At 40.4% G+C, this 22,016-nt stretch overlaps 1 protein-coding gene across 6 annotated transcripts in view; it reads left to right on the top strand.

Annotated features, from left to right (window-relative positions):
• Nucleotides 1-22,016, top strand: part of Abcb1 (ATP binding cassette subfamily B member 1) — a 145,258-nt gene that overhangs the window by 79,111 nt on the left and 44,131 nt on the right. For all 6 annotated transcript variants that reach the window (XM_040735824.1, XM_040735825.1, XM_040735821.1 and 3 more), the window contains 4 exons: nucleotides 4,947-5,109; nucleotides 14,943-14,994; nucleotides 17,608-17,799; nucleotides 18,521-18,692. In XM_040735824.1, the coding sequence (XP_040591758.1) occupies nucleotides 4,947-5,109; nucleotides 14,943-14,994; nucleotides 17,608-17,799; nucleotides 18,521-18,692 (579 nt within the window). The remainder of the gene's footprint in view (nucleotides 1-4,946; nucleotides 5,110-14,942; nucleotides 14,995-17,607; nucleotides 17,800-18,520; nucleotides 18,693-22,016) is intronic.

The following is a 22,016-nucleotide window of genomic DNA, read 5'->3' as shown; positions in this document are numbered from 1 at the left end:
TTTCTCTGCCCGTTTTGCTAGCCTCCAACCAAAAATTTTCAGTTTCCTTTTATTTTAAAGGCCGCAACTATAGCTGGTAATGCCTTTATCCAGTCTTACGTTGCATCTGATATGTTACAATTTGTCTGCTTATTCTTTGACTGTAAATTCTTATTGTTATGTTTGCAAATCAATTATAGTAATGGGGTATTTTATGTTTCATACTACCTTCTTGATAAAAGTTTCTGCAACATGGTAATCTTTGTAACAGCTGTGTGAATTTTTTTATTCCAAAACCGAGGCTCAAATTCTTTAAGCTATAATATAATTTCATAATGTTCCCCCATTCCTTTTCCACCTCTGTATGTCAACCCCTCAAGTTCCTGGCCTCCTGGCCAGGTTACTTAATTGTGTATATATGCATCGATACATAAATTCTACCTGCTGAGTCCGTTTAGTATTGTTTATATGTGTATGATTTTGGGACTGACACTTGGTATTGGATAACCAATTAAGGGTTCGTTCCTGAGAAAGACCAGTTCTCCCTCTCTCAGCAGCTCTTAGTCACCTATGGTTCTTTGTCTGGAGGTGAGGCCCCCATAAGACTTTCTCCATCCACGTTTGCATGTTTTGTTCAGGTCTTGTTTATGCGAGTCTTATCCTGTTATCACGAGTGAAGTTTCCCGGTCATTACTAGGAGACACAACCTCACAGCGGATTTCCTGGTCCTCGGGCACTTACAGCCTTCTGCCCCTCTTCTGCGAGACTCAAGGTTACTAATAGATCCTCTACTTGCCCACCCCAGTCACTTTCCTAATAAATTGTACAACTGAGACATTTGGTGGAGGCTTCCATCCTACTCAACACTGTGTTGCTACTTTCTTCAGATCTCATTCTTTCTTCCAGAAGTCACAAAGGAATAGGAGAGAGCTGACTTATCTTTCTATCTCTATTGCTGGAATTCATTCTTAGTTCATTCATTCCAGTCTGAGATGAAGAGAAATACGTCTCCACGCTTTGGAAATATCTTCTCTTTGTCATTTTACTAAGTAAAATTTCAAATATAAAAGGATAGAATAGGAAACTTCAGACTCATACATCCATCATGCATTGCTAGGAATTATTAACATACTGCCAGGTCATGTTTCCATTACATCCACAAGTTTCTTGGCATTTCATATATAGCCTTCTCATTTTATTCATTTCAAAGGGTTTTCTGTGAAACTTTTCCTATAAAATATATTTATCACATTTAGCAAAATGAGCAATACTTTCTTACTATTATGATTTTGTATTCAGTTTTTCCAAATTATTAAATAATTTTGTTTTATGCTTGATTTGTCCAAAATAAGACAGTTGGTGACAAAATTCATCGTTTTCTCTTTAGAATCACCTGAAAGGGATGGACCAGTGGACTATAGAATATCCCACCTGCTAATCTAGTTATGTCACTGCCTTGTGACGTCATTAGATTTAGTTTTCCATGCTTGGGTTTTTCTATATGGAAATTACATCTAAATGTTTTATTATATCCATAAGAAACATTTTTAGCAAACAAATTACATGGGGGAATTTTTATCCCTTATGACTCATAATTCTAAAGACATCAAATGTCTAGGTATTCCCCATTTGTTTATGGTACTCTCCGATCACTTGTTTGACATGACGATGACAGCTTGTATACCCCTCCCCTAGCAATGGAAAGGGATCATAGGGCATCATGGAACTATCTTGCCTCACCTACTAATTTTGTTTTCTATAGATGATAGCCTTTCCCTGGTTACCTTTGTTTTGTAGGATATTACCCCTGTTTACTTCCTATGCTTTTACCTATGTTTCGTGTCTTTGTCTGGCTTACCTGTAAATTTGGGGCATCCTGAAATAGTCCCATTCATTGGCTTTGCATCACATTCTGCTAGTTACCTTTTCTCTTCCTTTTTTTATTCCAAGGTCAAGAAAAGTTAACATCCTATTTCTGTTGCTTTGTGTCCAGATTTGTCTTTACTCTGCGCATCCCTTATTTTTCCTACATGACCTAAGTCACTCCTATGACTACCACTATAAAACTCTGCCTCAGATTTGAGGGTTTTGCATCCTGGATAGCATGTCCTGGATAAGAATGCAAACAACACTCGAGAGACTTCCCTGATCTCCATCCTTTCAAACACTTGACTCTTCCAGTTTCCCATCACCATGAAGGGTACCTAGTAGTTAATATGCTCTATTTTTGTGTTTTTTATATCAGACCTTGAACTTGAGCAGTTTTAATCTTCTCAAAGTCTTTCTTGCTTCTGCTTGGTCTTCTTTCTGGCCAGAATGCCTTCCATCTTGCTTCTGAACTCCTGCTCTTCCTTCAAAACTAAAAGGAAATGCCATTTATTCTATGATGGATTTCCACAGGGGAGAGAATGATCAATGTTACGTCTGTTCTTTACTCTTGCTGCAAAGCATACAGAATGTACACTAGCTGTACTTTTCTGCTTTCCCTTCCTCCTGCTCTTTAAGCTTTCGGCAGTGAGATATCTTTGGTGTATAACCTGTGGCCTGTATCTGTCATTGAGTTAAACAGTCAGGAGGTATTATCATGCGTCGCTTCCCTTGTTTTCATTTTCGTCAATGAGAAATTCTGGAGGTAGAATACTGATGATGATGGTGATGAGTGAATTCTTTGTCTATCCGTTACCTTCCCTTCCTTTTCGGAAGGATGTGGTATTTGGCATATTTAATAGATTCTTTAAAAGAAGATAATTTCAGTCAGGCAGTAGTGACACACTCCTTTAATGTCAGCACTTGGAAGGCAGAGGCATGCAGATTTATGTGAGTTTGAGGTCAGCCTGGGTCTACAAAGCGAGTTCTAGGACAGCCAAGGGATACACAGCAAAACCCTGTCTTGAAAAACCAAAAAAAAAAAAAAAAAAAAAAAGAATTTTTTAAAGGAAAAAGACATTTGTTTAGACAAGATGAAGAATACATTGGCAACCTTTAGCTTTCACTAATTGAAAACTTGTCTTTGTTTAGGCTCCTGTTATATTGAGTACCTTTAAGTACTGGCCAGAGCTCTTTAACTCCCTGTTTTTCCATTTGCCATTGCAATACTTAACTCAGTACCATTTTTTAGTTCAGTTTCATTCTGAAGTAGATATAAGCTTTACATTCTTGGTTTCTGTGTTTTTGTGTTCCCAGATTCCTGATCTTTACTTTGGTTTACATCTCCTGCCTAGAGTTAAGACTTTTTACCCTATTTCCTCCCTGTGTTAGAAAGCTCTACATGTAGACACAGGACAACCGCCTGTAGACTCGTAGCCATTTTGGTACTACCGCCTGATCCCTGCTCTTCATGCTTTCATTTACCTAGTTTTCCTCCCATGATTACAAACATGCTACCTGTAGCTAAATGGTGCATCACATCACAGCCATTTTTCTCAGAGACTGTCTGCAGACTCTTACAGTTAGCTCGGTTGTTATAATACGTCTCGAGGTGGGACTGCATAGGATCCCATGACAAACACGCCGTCAGGCAGAACTTACATGGGAATGAAGTTTTATTGGGAAAGGGAGGGAGTGGGACGAGGGGAGAGAGAAGAAAGAGAGGGACAGAGAAAAGGCAGGGTGGGGGGGGAGGCGTGGCGGGAGAGACAGAGAACAGACAGAGATCTGTCTGCCTTTGCAGAGAGATGACAGAAAGAGGTAGGCGGAGTTTGCCTCTTAAAGAAACCTTTGTACCTACTTACAGACTACACAATGACATAGCAGCCACAGGACCCTGGCTGGCCAAGGTGCTGCCTGAGCGCATCCTGCCAGGTGACAAGGGGCATGTTGGCATAATGCCTGAATCCTAACATCGGCACCTTCTATTTTCATTTTCTCTTACTTTTTTTCTTTCAGTCCTTCACGGTTTCTCGAGTCATTCAGAGGTGTGAACTGCCCCTAGACACACCGTGGACTAACTTTTCTCATGCTATTTATCCTCCATCACTTTTTGGATTCAGATAAGCCTTGCTTTTTCCTCTCGTGGCTTGCCTGTGATTAGAGAGATGGTGCTGGTCTGCAATAGTCATTCACTGTGACCATATTCTGCCTTTAGAGAACATGTCCCCGGGAAATATCCATCCAAGTAATTGTTTTTCTTTTCCAGATATGTTGAAATTATTTCACAGCTATAATAATACCTTGGTGCAACAGATCTTTATGTTTCCTCGGTGGCATCTTCAAGGGGGCGTTTGGCTTTCAGGATTTTTTTTCCGTCAAGCAAAACGTGGTTTCCAGTCTTAGGAACTAAAGCAATGGTTATGATATCTTTGCTATCACCTCATCAACAACGTTTATAATTCTCTCATATAAAAGAGAAGATAGACTATTCCATTATGAAGAATTAAGACAGGACTCACTAATGAATCAGATGCCCCCCCTTTTTTTTATTAAGCAATTGTTGTATTAGGGTAGAGGGCAAAGAGGCAAATGAAAGAGGGTAACTTGAACTAGTAGCTGGTGCTATGATTTTAAAAACAGCGGGAAGGAGTCACACCATACAACGGGCATCAAGTGGAGGGTTTCTTTATAAGGGAGTGGGAAAGAGGGGCAGAGACACACAGAGAGAAACGGGGAGGCAGAGAGACAGACACAGAGAAACACAGAGAGCCAGAGTGGGGGGGGGGACGGGGAGGGGTGGGAAGAGGGTAACAGAGAGAGGAAGAGGAAGAAGAGAGAGAGAAAGCTGGCAAGTTTCTGCCTTTTAAAGGGAGGGGCGCAACGCATGTACACAAGGACCATACAGCAGGCTAAGGCACTGCCTGCCTACTGGGCATGCGTGCAGGCGAGCCGCACTGCCAGGTCACGAAAAGGCGGGCCAGAATGCCAGAAGCTAGTACCTAAAAAAAAAAGTTTGGATTTGAAAGAGATTTCGGGAGTAGAGGAAAACAGCCATATAAGTTACCAATGTCTATGTTTTTATTTTCTTCTCTTTGTAGTTTCGCTATGCAGGTTGGCTGGATAGGTTGTACATGCTGGTGGGAACTCTCGCTGCTATTATCCATGGAGTTGCACTCCCGCTTATGATGCTGGTGTTTGGAGACATGACAGACAGCTTTGCAAATGTAGGAAACATCCCCCCAAATGCTACTTTTAATGACTGTAAGTATTGTTTATGGTACTGATTGTGTTGGAAATTTGCAAAAAACACTAACCTAAAGTGATTCTTTGTGGGGTCTTAATAAGGATGCACTATTGTGCTTAGTGGTCTAGGTGGTGTAGGGTGTGGAATCCAGCTCATTCTTGTAGTGAGCTTCAGAAGATGATACAAGCATTGGAGTAACCAGTGAGAGTGCTGACAGAGCTATGTATAAAGAGAGGGAATCTATAAAGCTTCAAGAAGAAGTAGAGGAATCTCATCAGGTTCTTGAGTGGTTAATCAGAGATAATTGTGAGAGGCTATGACAGACTGTGGGTAAAAGAGAAGGTTCTAGGATGATTGTAAACCCTTTAACCCGAGAAACTAGAAGAACACAATCACTCTCAAATAAGATACCATGGAAGTACAGCAGATTTTAGCGGCAGTAAATACCAGCAATTGTGTTTTGTATATTGTTATGGGTTAGGCTCTGTGGGAGCAAATCCAGGAATGGAGAAATGGGACCAAGAAAAGGTTAAAGAGATTTGTTAGAAGGGATTTGGGAGAAAGGATGAGATCCAGTGCTCAGGAAATGTTTGCATAAGATAGGTGCAACAGTTCATTCTCAAAACCAGGAAGAGGGAGCGAATAGTGAGTGTCACAGTCCAAAGTGAGCACATGAGGTGGTGGTCTGTGAGAACGTTCTGACGATGGCAGACCCTTTTACTCGCTAGTGATTTGTTCCGATGGATACATAGCCATGAATTGCCAGAGACCCGCTTCAGTGAGGGGGAGGTCGGGTCTCAAAGAGGACATATGGAGTTGGCTGGGGAGGAGAGGAGGATGTGGGCAGGATCTGAGGGTGAATCAGGATAACTGCCAGCAGGGTTAAAGCAAAAGAGGAATACACCTTGCATACTGTATAGTTGCACATAGGACTAAACTGGAGACTGGGGGCATGAGAGCAGGACTGTGGCTTGAGATCAGGGATAGAGGAATCTAGCATTGACCTTGACAATCGGCACCAGCTGCATGTTAATGGAAGGGCCACAAGTTCCTCTTACTGGAGACAAGAATGACTGTCCTGTCAAGCAGGGACTTTCCTCAAGCCCTCAAGGGAAGGGAGACGCTTATCTAAATGCCTGACCTTGGGAAATGACTTCTTCTGGGGAGCAGACACTGTATTACAGTTTCTTAGTCTTACTATATGGGCCTATTCCCCCATAATGCTCCCCAAAGGGAGGGTTCTGATGCCTTACTCTTTCCCATTATACTGAACCATTCTGATTTCTTTGTACTTGCTAACTGAACTCTTGCCCTTAGTGGCCGCAGACTGAATCTGAGTTGTAGGCATTTCATCCTCAGGGTCAGGTGTGTCTAGTAAACCTCTAACTTTCCTGTTCTTGGTATAATGCACAATGGGGTTACTGGTTCCAAGGGGATGGAGATAGAGGCTACCATTGTGTACGTTTTCATCCTTTACTAAAGCATGAACAAAATTTCCTAAAGGGAGGGCCATTAATAGTGAGAATCATTAAAAATGAAAGGAAAAGGTTCTGGAGAAATGTGGTCTGCAATTTTGAAATGCTGGAACTTTGTCACATAGTGATGGTCACCATGTAATTCATGCCAATGGATAGTGCAGAAACCTGCATATATTATATTTTTCATATGCTTACATATTCATGACAAAGTTTAATTTATGGATTAAGCACAATAAGAGATTAGTGACAACAATAATAGGACAAATATAGCAATATGCTGTACTCAGAGCTATGTGAATGTGGTCTCTTTCTCTTTCTCAAAATACCTTACAGTGCTGTTCTCACCCCCTTCCTCTTGTGATAACGTGAGGTATTACAATCTCATGGCCGACTGCAGGAAACTGCAGCCACAAAAAGTCTAAATGTGGTGAAGAGGGTTTTGCATTTCAATTTTCTCATGATTTTGAAAGTAAGACATTTGCTTCGTAAGAAACAAGATGAGAGCAGGAAAGCGGATGAACTGTTGAAAGACTTTGTATGTTTCACACTTGACTGGGGGAGACAGGTTAGCAGCTCTAAGATTCAGTCTTTAGGCCACCCCAGCCAAGCAGAGATTGAATTCTTACTCAACTAGACTACTGAAAGGCTTATAGGTGGGGAAAATGTTAAGAAGGGATGAGGCTATATCTCAGTGGTATGCCTAGCATGCAAGAAATCCTATGTTCAGTTCCTATTACTGCTCCAAAAGACATACCTTGAAAAGATATTGATATTTCTTGGCTTACAAAGATACTTCAGCATTTGGAATTTTCTTTTTATTTGATGCTAGAGATTAAACCCAGGACTTTGGATGTCAACATCTGGATTTTAAGTCTCTGGTGCATGCTGTAGATTCTTTCCCTGAAAAAAAGTCATGTAAATATTAGTAGGGACATTAATGGAATCTTTGGTAATCATCTTGGGTCCTAGAAACAAACCACTTTGTTGTCCTAAAGAACCTGTAGTTTACCTGAGATAAACTTCAATTCTGTTAATACAAATAATGATTTAAGATGGACATTTTTATACTATTTTTGAGTATTGTAAAATTTGTCTGCTCCCCACCCCCCCTTTCATGATATTCAAAGAGCTTGCAATAATATCCTGTGTCAACAATGAACTGTCATATCTCCTTTGTGACATTCGCCCAAGGAGAGTCCGCGGTGCTCTCTGAATTCTTCAGATCCTGTACTCCTATATTTAGCAGCAAGCTGTGCAGCTGATTGGCTATCTCATTGGCTTCTAGTGGAATAAGCTCATCTTTCAGGGTTCTGTAGTAGTTCAGCAGACGTAATGCATGCATTTATGTTGTTCTAACCTTACCCAGTGTTGTGTGAAATCTAAATGCAAACACTGCTCTACCAGTGAGAGCTCTTAACTAGACATGCTGTGCACACAGTACGAAGGGACAGGGGTTGAACTTAGCTGTCAATAAGGAAATTACTCAAATGTTGAAATCTGACCTAGTTTGGGAAGAAACTAGCAGAACTGACTTCTGGTGAGCAACACTCAAGTAAGCATGTTGTGTTCATCTGTTTTCCTGCGCTGTGACACCTACCTAAGAGGAAGACCTTGAAGGAAGGAATTTTCAGGTTTATTTCTACTCACAGTTTCAAGCATTTTATTCCAAGTTTAGTTGAATCAGTTGCTTTGAAGCTGAGAAAAAGTGGAAATTATGGTGGCAAGAATACATGTGGAAGATGGGCTGTTCACCTCAGAGTGGCCAGGAAGTGGCAGATGGAGGGACACGTACAGACACACATGAGGGTGTGCAGAGACAGCCCAAGGCCAAGAGGCTCATCAAAGGCATGCTCCCAGTGACTTGCTTCCAGTTTCTTCCCATTATCCCCACCCCTCAATGTTTCCATCCCCTCCCCAGAATGTCTTCAAACTTCGAGTCCATCTGTGGATTAATCCACAGCTCAGGCTAGGACTGTATTGATCCATTCATTTTCCACCAACAAAACATCAGACCTTTTCAGAGACAGTTGTGTCGCGTCATGTTTTATCTAGTGGTCTTTTTTCCAACTCTGTCATTGCTCATACTGCTTTCCTTCTCCATCACCTAGATGTGAATTGTTTTTGACCCCTTTAAGGACAGACAGTGCTTACATCCTTCAAAACCACGGGGACATCCTAACTCTTGCTGCAATGGTGTTGGAGGCAGTGGCTTTGGAAGGTGGTTAGGTCTTGGCGGTAGGATCAGCACCATTTTGAAAGTAGCAGGATCAGAATGGCGGGTTGGTCAGTCGGCAGGCACAACTCTTCTTTATAGGGGGAAAGGAGCAGGGGTGGGAGGCTATGACCGCTAGACCATCTGTGTCACTGGTGGTTAGCCTGCGGTGCTGAGGGCAGGCTCCCGTCTGGACAGATGTGTGGGAGGTGGATCATCTAGGCGAAGAGTCTGGTTTCCCCTGCTTGTGATTGCTGGAGCATTCTGAAATCATAATCTTTTAGAGCTAGAAGGGGCCCTGTGGATCAGACATGTCTATGGCTTCCCATGACTTTTAAATCAGAAAACCCTCTGGGTAAGTGACACCTGTCATGAAAGATCACCAGGAAAAAATCTCATAGAGAGACAGCCCAAACTGAAAGAAATGGAAGGCAAGCCGGAGCCGGGTTCTCTACCGCTGGCCTCTGGAAGCACCTTTCACAAAGCGGAGCTCCCCTTGAGAGTCCAGCCTCCTCGCCCCAGCTACAGCTGTGTCTGCAGTCTTTCTCATACATGGTTCCATCTTCCTGACTCCTTGCTATGTTCCCATTCCTGCCTGCTTCTGTCCAGTTCTCCACATTGTGTCACAGTGAGTTTTTCAAAAAACAGAAGTCTGCTCATGTCTGTGCCAGAGGTTTCCCATAGCATGGAACAAATTTGCATTCCGTGGCTCATGTGACATGCTCATCCCCACCTGTGCCATGAATCTCATTGCTCTTGGACTTCTTCCTGACTTCAGGAGGTTCCGCCCCTGCCTGCCTGTTCGTTCTCACAGTGGTGAGAACATCACTACAGTGCTTACTGGAAGTCGTTTCTCTGAAATTATCTTGTTCATTGGTTGCTCTGCCTGCCTACTGTGGCCTCTTGGGTGGGGAAAAGCCATAGGGGATAAAAAGGAAGTTTGGGGAAAACCTTGGCTAGAGGTTTCAGCGGTGTCACCCTGTCTCATGAAATTTGGGACTTAAAGGTGGAAGAATTCCCTGCTAGAATAGTAACCCCGGTGGGTTTAGAAAGGTTGTCTCTCCTTCTAGGTATACCTAGTGTATGGAAATAAGGCCATGTGGAAGGTGGATTGAAAAATAACCTTTTTTAAGATTATAAAATAATTATATCATTTCCTCCTTTCTTCTCCTCTCTCAAATCCATGGTCTCTTTCTCATAAGTTGTTACATACAGACACATATATTCCTAAATATATATGTTTGTGTTGCATATTTTTACTTATACTTTTCTTGAGTGTTCAGTAGTTGACATTTCTAAACATTTTGAGGTACTTCGTTTGGGTAAAACTGTAACACGATGTGATTCCCTAAAGGACACAGAGTATAATTTAGTCATGCTGTGTGCACAGTGAAGTTTCTCTGGGGTCTTACTTGATTTAACAAAAGACTGTCCTCACTACATAGGACCCAGCAGACTATTTTCATATTTAATCTTATGTGACACTTCACCTTATAAGTAGAAGAACGCCTGGATGGACTATTTTTGATAAATCATCTGGTGGGGTGATGACTTTATGAGACTACTTGTCCATCTTTGGAACAGGCTGGGTTATAGAGACATAACTAGCTGAGCATGGGGATACAAAGAGAAAACATAATCCAGTTTTTCTCACTTTACACCCAGGGGAATGAGAAGTGACACACAGAAGCAGTCATACTTCCAATCTACATTGACTCCGCAATTTGAATCATGTGTCAGTTGCTATGAGATTCTGTGACAGGGTGAGCCACTATGCTAAGGTGAAGCCATTTGAGAAGAGGTCACTTTTTTTTTTGGCTTATTTGTAGAGGAGGACTGTTTTCCTCGGCATGGGGGATAATGTAGAATAATCAGGTAAAGAAAGAAAATGAAAAAAGAACTGAAGAAAAAGTGGATAGAATACTTGGAGAACAGCAAACTCCTTGGTGAATGGGACTCTATGGAGTCAGAGAGAGCTCTGGAAGGGGGTGACGAGGTGCTGTGAGTGGAGACTGGGAATTTGTGTAGTGAGTGAGATATTTTAGAACCCAAGTGTGCAAAAACAACTTTTATACAACATAATTAAAATTCTGAGTCCTTCTTTATCTAAAGCGGCAATTGTTTGGGGTAGCTTAGATGTTTCAACTGAGGTCTCACCTGAGAGACCAGCATATCGGTGTTTATTAGACTGATGTTGGGGATTGAACCGAGGCAGTCTCTACCACTGAGGTATACTCTCTCCCCTACACAGGAATTGAGTCAAGCTTTTTTGTTCCCCGCTGATTCCTTTGGGAGCACTGGAATTATTCAGCTCCTCTGAATTTCCCCAGGTCCTGTGGGTGTCTTCTCAATGCATTATGCAATCATTCCTTTTCTGAGCTCTCACTCTGGGGTCTGCATAGGTGGCCAGAGGCTGGCTTCTCTTCCTGGACCATTCAGGGTCTGTTCTTTCATCAGTTCTCAACTGCGTCTCTTCTTTGAGGCACGCAGAAAATATTTCTGAGTCCTAAGAAGTGGATCTTTGTCCCATGAATTTAAACAGTATTTGGTTTTGGCCATTTTCCTCCTCAACCCTTAAAAGAATAGGGTTGGGGAATGCAAAAGCCAAGAAGAAAGCTACATAATCCTGTTATTTATTTATTTATTCATTTCTGTGACAGCAGCTTTCTGCTGTAACAGTGATTGCATAGTTTCATAGCTGCTAGAATTCAGAAGAAAGATGGGTTAAACAATCCAGAAAATCACTGGGCAGTGGTGGTGCTTACCTTTAACCCCAGCACTTGGGAGGCAGAGGCAGGTGGATCACTGTGAGTTTGAGGCCAGTTCGGTCTACAGAGTGAGTTCCAGGACAGTCAGGGCTACACAGAGACACCCTGTTTTGAAAAAACAATATCAAAAAGAAATCTAGAAGATCATGATTAAAATTTCAAAAAGACTCTTCTGTTGTGCATAGTGTATACTATGGAAAGATTGCAAAGGAATAAATATAGGTATATGTCACAGATTTGTATCCTTTGTAGCATGAACTATCACTGAAGATTATAAATGAAATGTAAGGATTATATTGTTATCTCCAAAGGTGAGATGTTATGACAACCTGAATGATGTGTTCTGAGTGGAAAGTTCAGTTAGGAAGTGTTTGTTACAGTCAAGCATGAAGCAAATGCAGCTATGAGTACATGCTCAAGAACTGCACAAAATCAAGCCAGTCTGAGTCCCACATGGATAGGAGAGAGGCTCAGGAAGTTCTGCCCCTAGCTAAGGAAGTGTACACAGGTGACAGCTTCTGGGTCAGGACAGCTGGTTTTCATTAGAAATGCAAGCCATGAGAGGCAACTTACGCTTTAGTAGATGGTCTGGTACCCAAGCTCATACAGGCAGCACTAAGTGGACTCAGTGGGTTTTAATAAGAGCACATGAAGGTAGAAGGGAAAAGCAGAGGAATAGGGAAGGAATTAGAGAGAAAGAGATGGGACAGATGTAATAAAAACATGTTATCTCTATGTGTGAAATTATCAAACAATAAAACACAAAAACCAAAATATGTTGAGGACCTAGAGCATTAGTCATAAGACAGGATGGTTTTGAACATCTCCAGATGCAGATTTTGAAAGGACAGACACTGTACAAGTGGCTAAGCTCACCCTGGCAATGTTCATGGAATTCTGGGAATCACTAGTGTATAGGAAGAGCACAAAGATCCAGAGAAGGAGAATTGAGGGAGAAGAGTAAGAGTGGTGGGAAACCAGAAAGGTGAGACTCCAGCAGTCGGGACCAGATAGCAGTCAAGGGGCTGAGTAATCTATTAAAAGCTAGGCGAAGTTTAGCTTTGCCATCCTCACTAAGCTAATGGCCAATAGAACCATTGTAATCTAGAGAACTCTTGGTTTTTCTCACCACAAAATAAGATCAACTTTTGATACTACTCAAGTGGTCTTCATTGCTGCTATTGTTTTGGGCAGCAGTCCTTGGTGCTAGATGTATAGCCCAATTGCAGACATGAACGACAGCCAGTTTTGACCTTGACATTTTATTCTTTTCAAGCTGTACAAAAATGACTCAAGACTCAGAAGTCACAATAGCCAAAGAGCTTTTCTGAAAATTATTTTGGTTCCTGATAAAATTAAAATGATAACACAGACTGAACATCTCAAAAGCTGGCCCAGACTCTGGCAGTCTTTGAGCATCAGGCCTCTCGTTTGAGATTTAAGGCTTAGATTAGTGGTGTTGTGCTAGGAGCAGATATGCAAGTATTCCAGACTGAGAATTCTGAAATCAGAAATATCTCTAGTCCCAAGAATTTTAGATAAGGAGTGTTCAGATGTGGAGTATCCAACCTAGAATCACATGGAGGAAAAAAAAAAGCATATTTTTGTTAGAGAATTTTATCTTGAATTGACAATTATAGACCTTTGTGGCAACGAACTACCTAGAAACATTTCCTGGCTAGTTAAAGAAGATAGAAAGTCCACAATAAGAGATTTTCCAAGATTAATTTTTGTGAAAAATCCTCACCAAGTGATTTAATATCTTCTTTTATCTTTGAAAAATTAGAACAGAACTTAACTTGAACATTCAGTCTTGGGGATGTCCTGCTGCCCAGCACAGGGCAAGCAGCCCCTGACTCCGCCTGACTGCTGCCTTCCCATCTCTGAGTTGCTCCTTTATTCTCTGTCACGCCCTTCCAGTTCCCCAAGTGACTAGGCATAGCTTGCTGTTTGCACTCTGTGTGACATCTTGCTTTTACAGCTAAAAAGACATGGTGTTTTTCCTCTCCCAAATTTACCTGTGTTCTCTAGCATATGATTCCTTAGGATTCATGTCTGAATTCCCTCCAGAACTGGGTAGACATATTCTAGACACTTACTTGCTAGACATCTTCAGTTACAAAAGACAATGTTCAACACTGAATTCATAATTTTCCTTAATTTTTTTCCAGGCCACCTCTTTGAGGTTTCTTAAAATTATACATTGTTGAATGTTAAAGCTTCCCAGGGTCACACTTCTGACTGTATCCATTTTACTTCACAGCTATTGCATGTCTACTAGTCTGTCTTTGTATTCCATGGTGGCCTAGTTCTGACTATGTTTCTACTGTATATCCTGCTCCATACATCCAAACGACACATTCCCATACTCCATCCAAACTGGAACATACTCTCTTCAAATGTGCTACAGACTTTCAGTTCATTCCGCTTAGTTTGCCAATGGTGGTTTTTTATTTATTCTTCACACCTGCCAAATCACATTCATCTTTATGAATCTTTCCCATACTCTAACCTTTTTGCAGTGATTCCAAGGTTTAAAATGTTCATCTACAGTCTTAATTGTGGTAATTTCTCCTATTAAATATTTGCTATAGATATCTACATATTATACCATTGTGTAGTGGTGCATCATTGCTTGTAACAGTAAGTGTTGCAGACAACAAAAATCTCCGTTGACATTGAGATTCAATTTTTCAAAAAATTGTATGCATATATTTCTGCATGTGTACACATGTATACTTGAAAGACCTGAAAATAACATTGAGTAGTGGTAATTTGTGTTTATAGGCATAGTGAAATTATGAAAGAGTTTTGATTATACTCAGTTCAACATTAGTGTTTCATAATATTGAATGATGCCTGTCAATTTCATTTATAACACTATAATTGACATGTAATAACTGAGTAGAGCAATTGTCCAGCATGTATGCAGCCCTGCATTCGTGTGTTAGGTTCAGTCCCCAGCGTCACATATGTTACACCCCAACAATCACATATGTTACACTCCAACAGTCCCAGTACTCAGAGGCAGATCCAGGAGGGTCGTAAGTAGGGGAGATTTGAAGCTAACCTGGGTTACATAAGATCCTGTCTCAAATGAAGCAAGCGGAAAACTATATTGTTATGTTTAGTGTATCTTGAGAGTCAAGCATGTAGTAATATTTGTCACTGTATGTTTTTTCTAGCAAATATGAATCGCTGAACATAGGTTGTGTGTAATTATACTCGGTCGGCAGGGCAGTATTTGAACAGATGTCAAAATGCTTTTACACCAATGATACTGAGTCACTTAGAGCTCTTTTTCTTAATAAGTTTTTGGTATTTCTGTATGCTGAATTTTAATGGAACCAAAGAAACTTAAAGGTGTTTATGTTTGTTCTGTGTTATTCCAGCTCTCTTCAATGCTTCAGACCTGTTTAGCAAACTGGAAGAAGAAATGACCACGTAATTACATGCTATCTTTACTTTTATTATTCTTTTCTGTATCGATATAGTTAGAGTGATATAGCTATGGTTTACATTAAAATAATAAAATTAGAAGTTTTGAGACTACCATTATTAGTTTTCAAGGGAGATCTATTATAGATTTTTAAAGCAAAATGTTTGTATCATAAAATGTACTAAGTTAAGGTTGAACCTCAATTAGACTTATGTATGCAGTTGCAAAGATAAAATACCATATGCATGGAGGTGGAAAAACCTTTAGATATATTTGAATTCACAGTAGATATTTTCAATAGCTCCCTAGTGAGGAGTTTGTTTTCTGGCTGTTTCCAGTCATTGGTAAATGATATAAGCCAATAGAAATTCTTCAAACTCTACATCTAATTCTAAATAGGAAAATACAACATCCCGAAGAAATAGAGTCACTCTGTCCTTAAATGACATAGGCAGACTCTTTAATTTTGTTAATGATTTATGTCTATTGACATTTACTAGCTTGTAATATATGTCCAAAAGCATGTGTTGGTGAATCAGATGATAATGGTTCTGTACTGTACTATGATTTCTCTGGTAGTTGTGAACAAAGTAGAGATACACTAAAATTATGAAAGATGAAGCTAAAATACTTATAAATCTCACTGTGATGAGGAAAATTTTAATACAGGAGAAACACTACTTCTTAATTGGACAAAATGTATTACAAAAGTACATCAGTATTTCATGTAGAAGTTTTGCTTCTTTTTTTATCATTTTTTATTTTAATTTTAAATAGCTTGTTTTACATGTCAATCCCAGTTCCCTCTCCCTCCCCTCCTCCCGCACTCCCCTTCCCCCCCTCCCTCCCACCCTATTGCCAAATCCTTCCACATAGGGGATATCTAGAGTCTGTCATTTTACTCTTGGTAGGGTCAAGGCACTCCCCTAAGAGTCCAGGCTGAGAGAGCATCTCTCTTTGTGCTATAGGCACATGAAGACAGTTTGTATACCAGGGATAGACACTGATCCACAGCTCAGGGCCCCATAGGTTGCCCAGGCCTTCTCACTGACACTCACATTTGGGGGGTCCAGATCAGTCCCATGCTGGCCTCCCCACTGTCGGTCTGGGGTCCAAGAGCACTCCCCTGTTCAGATCAGCTGTCTCTGCTGGTTTTGCCAGCCCATTCTTTGCCAATTTGCTCATCACTCCTCTCTCTCTGTCACTGGGTTCCTTGGGTTCAGTTCAGTGCTTAGTTGTGTGTTTGCCTCTGCTTCCATCAGTCACAGGATGAAGGCTCCCGGATGGTTATAGACATCAAGTTCATTATCAGGAATGGGCATTCGAGGTGGTCCCTCCACTATTGCTTAGCTTGCCAATTAATGTTATACCTTTAGATCACTCGAGGTCACTCTGGTGCCTGATCTGTCTTCGATCCTATGAGGGAAGTTTTGCTTCTTAAATGGAATTTGCTTTGAACTCTTTCTTGCTTTAGCACTTAGAGAGCAATTAATTAATTATATAGTTATCTATTAACTCAAATTTAATGTTCCAATTATACCTTTAATAAGTATAGTTTATAAGATGCAGCTTGGAGCACTCTGATAGGTTGCTCTTGAAATTGTGGACATAACATAAAAGGCTATGTCTATTTTTAAATCCTAGTAATTGGTATAAGCATTCTTTTTCTCAGAATGCTAGTCAAGAACATTTTAAATATACCAAATGATATCCTTCAGTTCATTTTAGGATATTTTCCTTGAAAGAGATGTGGCTTGGTGGTAGAGTATATTGCTAGCATGGATGAGACCCAAAGTTCCATGGAAAGCACCAGGAAAACAAAACAGGGTTTCTATTTAACCTACATACAGAGTGTTTAATGAAGCTGTAGTAGTTTTAGCTATAGAGACAAGGCAAGAAAGCACTTGTTCAACTTTTCTAAAAGGTTTGCTTGTATGTTTAAAATGGGAGGGAAACTATTCGATTTACTGAACTTTTTAGGTTAGCTCTCAATACCCAGTTGAGTATGTAACATGGAAACACTATCAATTTTCTGCTATCATTCATCTTCCAAGCTCTGCTAAACTAATAGTTCAAAACATCGGAGGACCATCTCCACCTCTTGGTTCTATTTTCTAACAAGTTCCATCACATCTTTCCCTCTTCCAAGGTGTACAGACCACCCTAAAGGCTTCATCAATTGAGACTATTGTAATAAAAGCAGACAAGACTGCAACTGTTGACCTGAACAGATGTGTCAGTACACTAATGACCTTTTAATATCACTGGCATTCTCTGAGTAGTTAGTAGTTATTATGTACTAGACCCTGGCCTGAATACCTTCCAGACATAATGTATTCCTTCTCTTTTTGTAATAATACATAATTGAAATTGGGTTATTAAGCATCCTGCCTGGTTTACAAGGTAGTTCAGTTAAGAGCTGGGATTTACCTTAAAGCCATTCTTCTGTAGTGCCACAGACACAGGTAGATGCTGACAGTGACAGCTCTGGTCCTCACAGCCCCTTCTGGTTTGCTAAGGATGGTGAAGTACCAGCTAGAGCTGAAGAGTGAGGCTCAGTTGTGTTCAGAGAGAAGGGCTGATTGGAACACAGCATGTACAGTGTTCTTGTTTTACAGGTATGCCTACTATTACACGGGGATCGGTGCTGGTGTGCTCATAGTTGCCTACATTCAGGTTTCATTTTGGTGCCTGGCAGCTGGAAGACAGATACACAAAATCAGACAGAAGTTTTTCCATGCTATAATGAATCAGGAGATAGGCTGGTTTGACGTGCACGACGTTGGGGAGCTGAACACCCGGCTCACAGAGTGAGTACCCAGTTTTATGCTGAAGTCAGATACGGTCTTGTTCTCAGTGCTGTGAAGTAGATACTACCGCCATGTTAGGAGTGTTGACGCATCACTGAGCAGAGTAAAGCCCTTGCGAGCAGTGCCCGCGTCTTACACAGCATCTGGTTCACAGTGCCCTGGCAGGGATGAGGGTGGAGCTCCTGCTTGACTGGCACTCAGTGAGGGATTAGACTGGCAGAGTCAAGAAGCCTTCAGAGTTAGCACAGCATCCATGTGCAGGGGAGCAGCGATGTGGCCTGTCCATCCCCCTGAGCGCCATCCTGTCAGGCCTCCTTGGTGTCCCTGGAAAATACTGGAAAGAAGGAAGAGAGGAAGGAGCTCCTGTGTGTCAGCCTCAGCTTCACAGAAGATTCAGTGAACTCAAAGATTTGTGTTCATAGAAGACGGCGTCATATGCACACAACTCTGAGCAGTTTGAAATTTCACAGTGAATAGTCTTAAATGTCCCATGTCTGTATTCTGAGGCCACACGGGCTATAGGATACTGTTTATGACAAACCTCCTACTGGAAACTGACAGATTTCCTCTATCACTGCGCCCCTAAAGGATCAGGCATATACAAAGATCCTAGGCACAAATTAACTTACCCCCTCTCAACAAAACAAAACTAGTCTCAGTAGAAAAATTCTGTATTTGCAGTTCTGCCATTACTTGTAACACAATCTCTTTCTTCTTTTAGTGATGTCTCCAAAATTAATGAAGGAATTGGTGACAAAATTGGAATGTTCTTTCAGGCAATGGCAACATTTTTTGGTGGTTTCATAATAGGATTTACTCGAGGCTGGAAGCTAACCCTTGTGATTTTGGCCATCAGCCCCGTTCTTGGACTGTCGGCTGGTATTTGGGCAAAGGTAGGTGAAGCCTGTGAGTCCACATTCTAAACTCTTTCCCAGGATCCACAGAAGAGTCGATTTCATCATACTGACCCTGACTGTGAGTTTTATACGTGATCTAGCCTCATAGTTCATGCTATCCTTGGCCATGAGATTATTTGTAAAAGGCAATGCAAAAGAAGGAAGGCAATGTTAAGCTTATCCTTCACCTTCATGGGAAAAGATGGGAACCCATAAGATCCCTAAACATCAATCTTAGTTTCTTTTCTATTTCTATGAAGAGACACAATGACTGAAGGAATTTATATAAAGAAGAGTTGGGGACTTTTTTTACAATTTCAGAGGGTTAGTCCGTTACCATCATGGCAGAATACATGGCAGTAGTCAGACAGGCATGGCACTCGCTACGTAGCTGAGAGTTATATCTTTATCTGCAAGCACAAGACAGAATGGGACACTAACTGGGGATGGCATAGGCTGTTTAAATCTCAAAATATACCCCCCGTGACACAACTCCTCCACCAAGGCCACACCTCCTAATCCTTTCCAAACAGTTCCACCAACTACAGACCACGTATTCAAATATAGGAGCTCATGAGGGTCATTCTCATTCAAACCACCACAATCACTAAATATGACAATGCCATTTTCTTACCGAAAATAGAGGTTCAAATTCAGTGTAAACCAAATGCCTCATTCAGTTTTAATGTTTTGAATGTGCATAGATTTGTTTATTCTATAAATTAACTTTACCATTTTGTCATAGGTGCAAATGGTTCTTTATACATACATATATATATATACATGTATGTATGTATGTGTGTGAATGTATATATCCATTTGCAGTAAAATAGTTATGGAAGTACTGTCCAGCCATGGACACATGTAAATCTGTAGCCTCTAGTTATCTCTTTCAGTCATGAAGACACAGAAGTTCTCTTCACTCCATCCATATGCCTCTAACAATTTTTTAAAAGATTTATTTATTTATTATTTATACAACATTCATCCTTGGACACCAGAAGAGGGCACCAGATCTCATTACAGATGGTTGTGAGCCAACATATGGTTGCTGGGATTTGAACTCAGGACCTCTGGAAGAGCAGCCAGTGCTCTTAACCTCTGAGCCATCTTTCCAGACCACCTCTCACAAATTTGTGATTCATTTTCCATGTCTGGGTCGGCATGTAATTAATCTTATAAAGTCATTTGATGTAAGTGTAGCTGTGTGATGGAGAGATTTTCCCAGTATTTAGATTTTGTGAGGCTACATGTAATAAAAGTCATAAGAAATGAAAGTTCAAAATGAAGCCTTCATCAGGCGTTGTCTGTGTCCACCAGATACAGCTGGAGTGTAGACGTTAGCTCATTTAGCAGATGGAGTAACTGAAGTCCTGAATGCTGTTAACTTGCTACTCAGGAACACAATGAAAACAATGTTCCTGATGGCTATCAGTTAGCCGAGAGCTGGCAAAGCTTTCAAGTTAGGTGCAAATTCCTCACAACAGAACTTAATGAAAAACTAAAGTATTGATATCTACTCTAAGTTGGCAAAACAGACCATTACTTAATTTTTAATAACTAATCTTGTATTGCTTCTGATACTACTTATTTAATGAAGGGTGCCCTTGGCTATCTGTTGTTTTATTTTTAATCTCTACTCTTTGGTAATCTTTTGATATGATTTTCTGCATGTTTTTTGACCTTGGCTTTTGACTATATTAAAAAGGATGTGTCCTGGTTTCCTAATATAGACAAAATGTCCAGAATGTGATAGAAAGGCCCGTGTCATGCACCAAACACCCCACACACACTTTACTGATACACACTCTGGGGTAAGATATTGGAATTATCAGACTATGATTTTAAAATAACTACTATAAAATGGTTCATTTGTTTAGATTCTTTTAAGGCAATAGCAAAAACTCACCAGCTAAAAATAGGAAATTGTTAAAAAGAAAATAATGACATCAGAGAACCGAAAGATATAACAGTAAAAACAGTCATGCTGTATAATGGGCTCCATCTATGCAAATGGAAATTATAAAATAGAACATAATATTCAGAATCAGTGAATGAAACACAGAAAATGAGGAGAGTTTCAGGGTCATGTGAGACAATAAAAAATATTCATATCATCGTCGTGAACCTCACAAGAAGAGGACAAGGGTAGAGCTTTAGGATGAATTGCAGACCCAGTGGCCGACCAACACAATAACCAGCTGCAAGAAATTAACCTAATCCCAAGTAGGATAAAAAATCAAAGAAATTTGTAACATATACATCATAACCAAAAGTTATCATACCATAAAGTGTAAAGGAATAAGGAAGTTTTTTGATAAACCAGAAAAGGAAAAAAAAAGTCCTGTATTGGGAAATTTGACTGATTGCAAGCTTAACCCAGCAGTATATAAAAAGAATTATATGTTATGACCAAGTGAGATACGTTATGACCAAGTGAGATTTATTTCAGCTATGTAATAATGATATGACCCTTGAAGAGCCATGTGATCAGTGTTACTATATGCTAAAGAAAATAAATGATCACATCACCTGACAGAACAAACGTTCGACAATATCTACCACTCACCGATGTTAACTCTCAGAAGAGTAAAAGAATGTCACCAGCTCTATAGAGGACACTCAGACAACCCCACAGACACCTGATTAGTAAAAAGGTATCTTTGCCATCAGATTGGAAATGAAACAAGGATATCTCTTCTGACTTCTTTTTCATTGAAACACTGGAACTCTAGCTGCTGCCATAAGTCAAGAAACATCAAAAGGCATATAGATTGGTGAGGAAGAAAGAAAACTGTGGATTATATGATTGTTCCATAAAAGTTCCAAGAAGTCTACAAAGTAATCTGTGCAATGATTGTGTAGAAAGGCCACAGAATAGCAGACTAACTGCATTTTTTTTTGCAGATAGTGATAAATGTGTAGAAACTGATGTTGAAATAATACCTTCCACAGTCTTTCACATACAATACAAAACTTAGATAACCACCTGAAAATGTAAGCTCTGCATACTGAGCTGGGCAGTAGTGGTGTCACATGTCTTTAATCCCAGTACTTGGGAGGCAGAGACAGGTGGATCTCGTGAGTTTGAGGCCAGCCTGGACTATAGAGTGAGTTCCAGGACAGGCTCCAAACCTATGGAGAAACCCCGTCTTGAATCATCCCCACAAAAAAACAAAAACAAATAAAAAACCTAGTATTCTTGTAATTTTCAAAATGTTACTATAGAGGACATATGTAATGTCAATGCATTGTTTTCGACATATGATCCCCTAAGTATCTCAGCATCATTAAAGAGCATGAGGTATTTATAAAATGATC

The sequence above is a fragment of the Mesocricetus auratus genome, unplaced genomic scaffold, assembly GCF_017639785.1.
Source record: "Mesocricetus auratus isolate SY011 unplaced genomic scaffold, BCM_Maur_2.0 Super-Scaffold_100051, whole genome shotgun sequence".
Lineage (NCBI taxonomy): Eukaryota > Metazoa > Chordata > Mammalia > Rodentia > Cricetidae > Mesocricetus > Mesocricetus auratus.
This window is presented reverse-complemented; position numbering and strand designations above follow the sequence as displayed.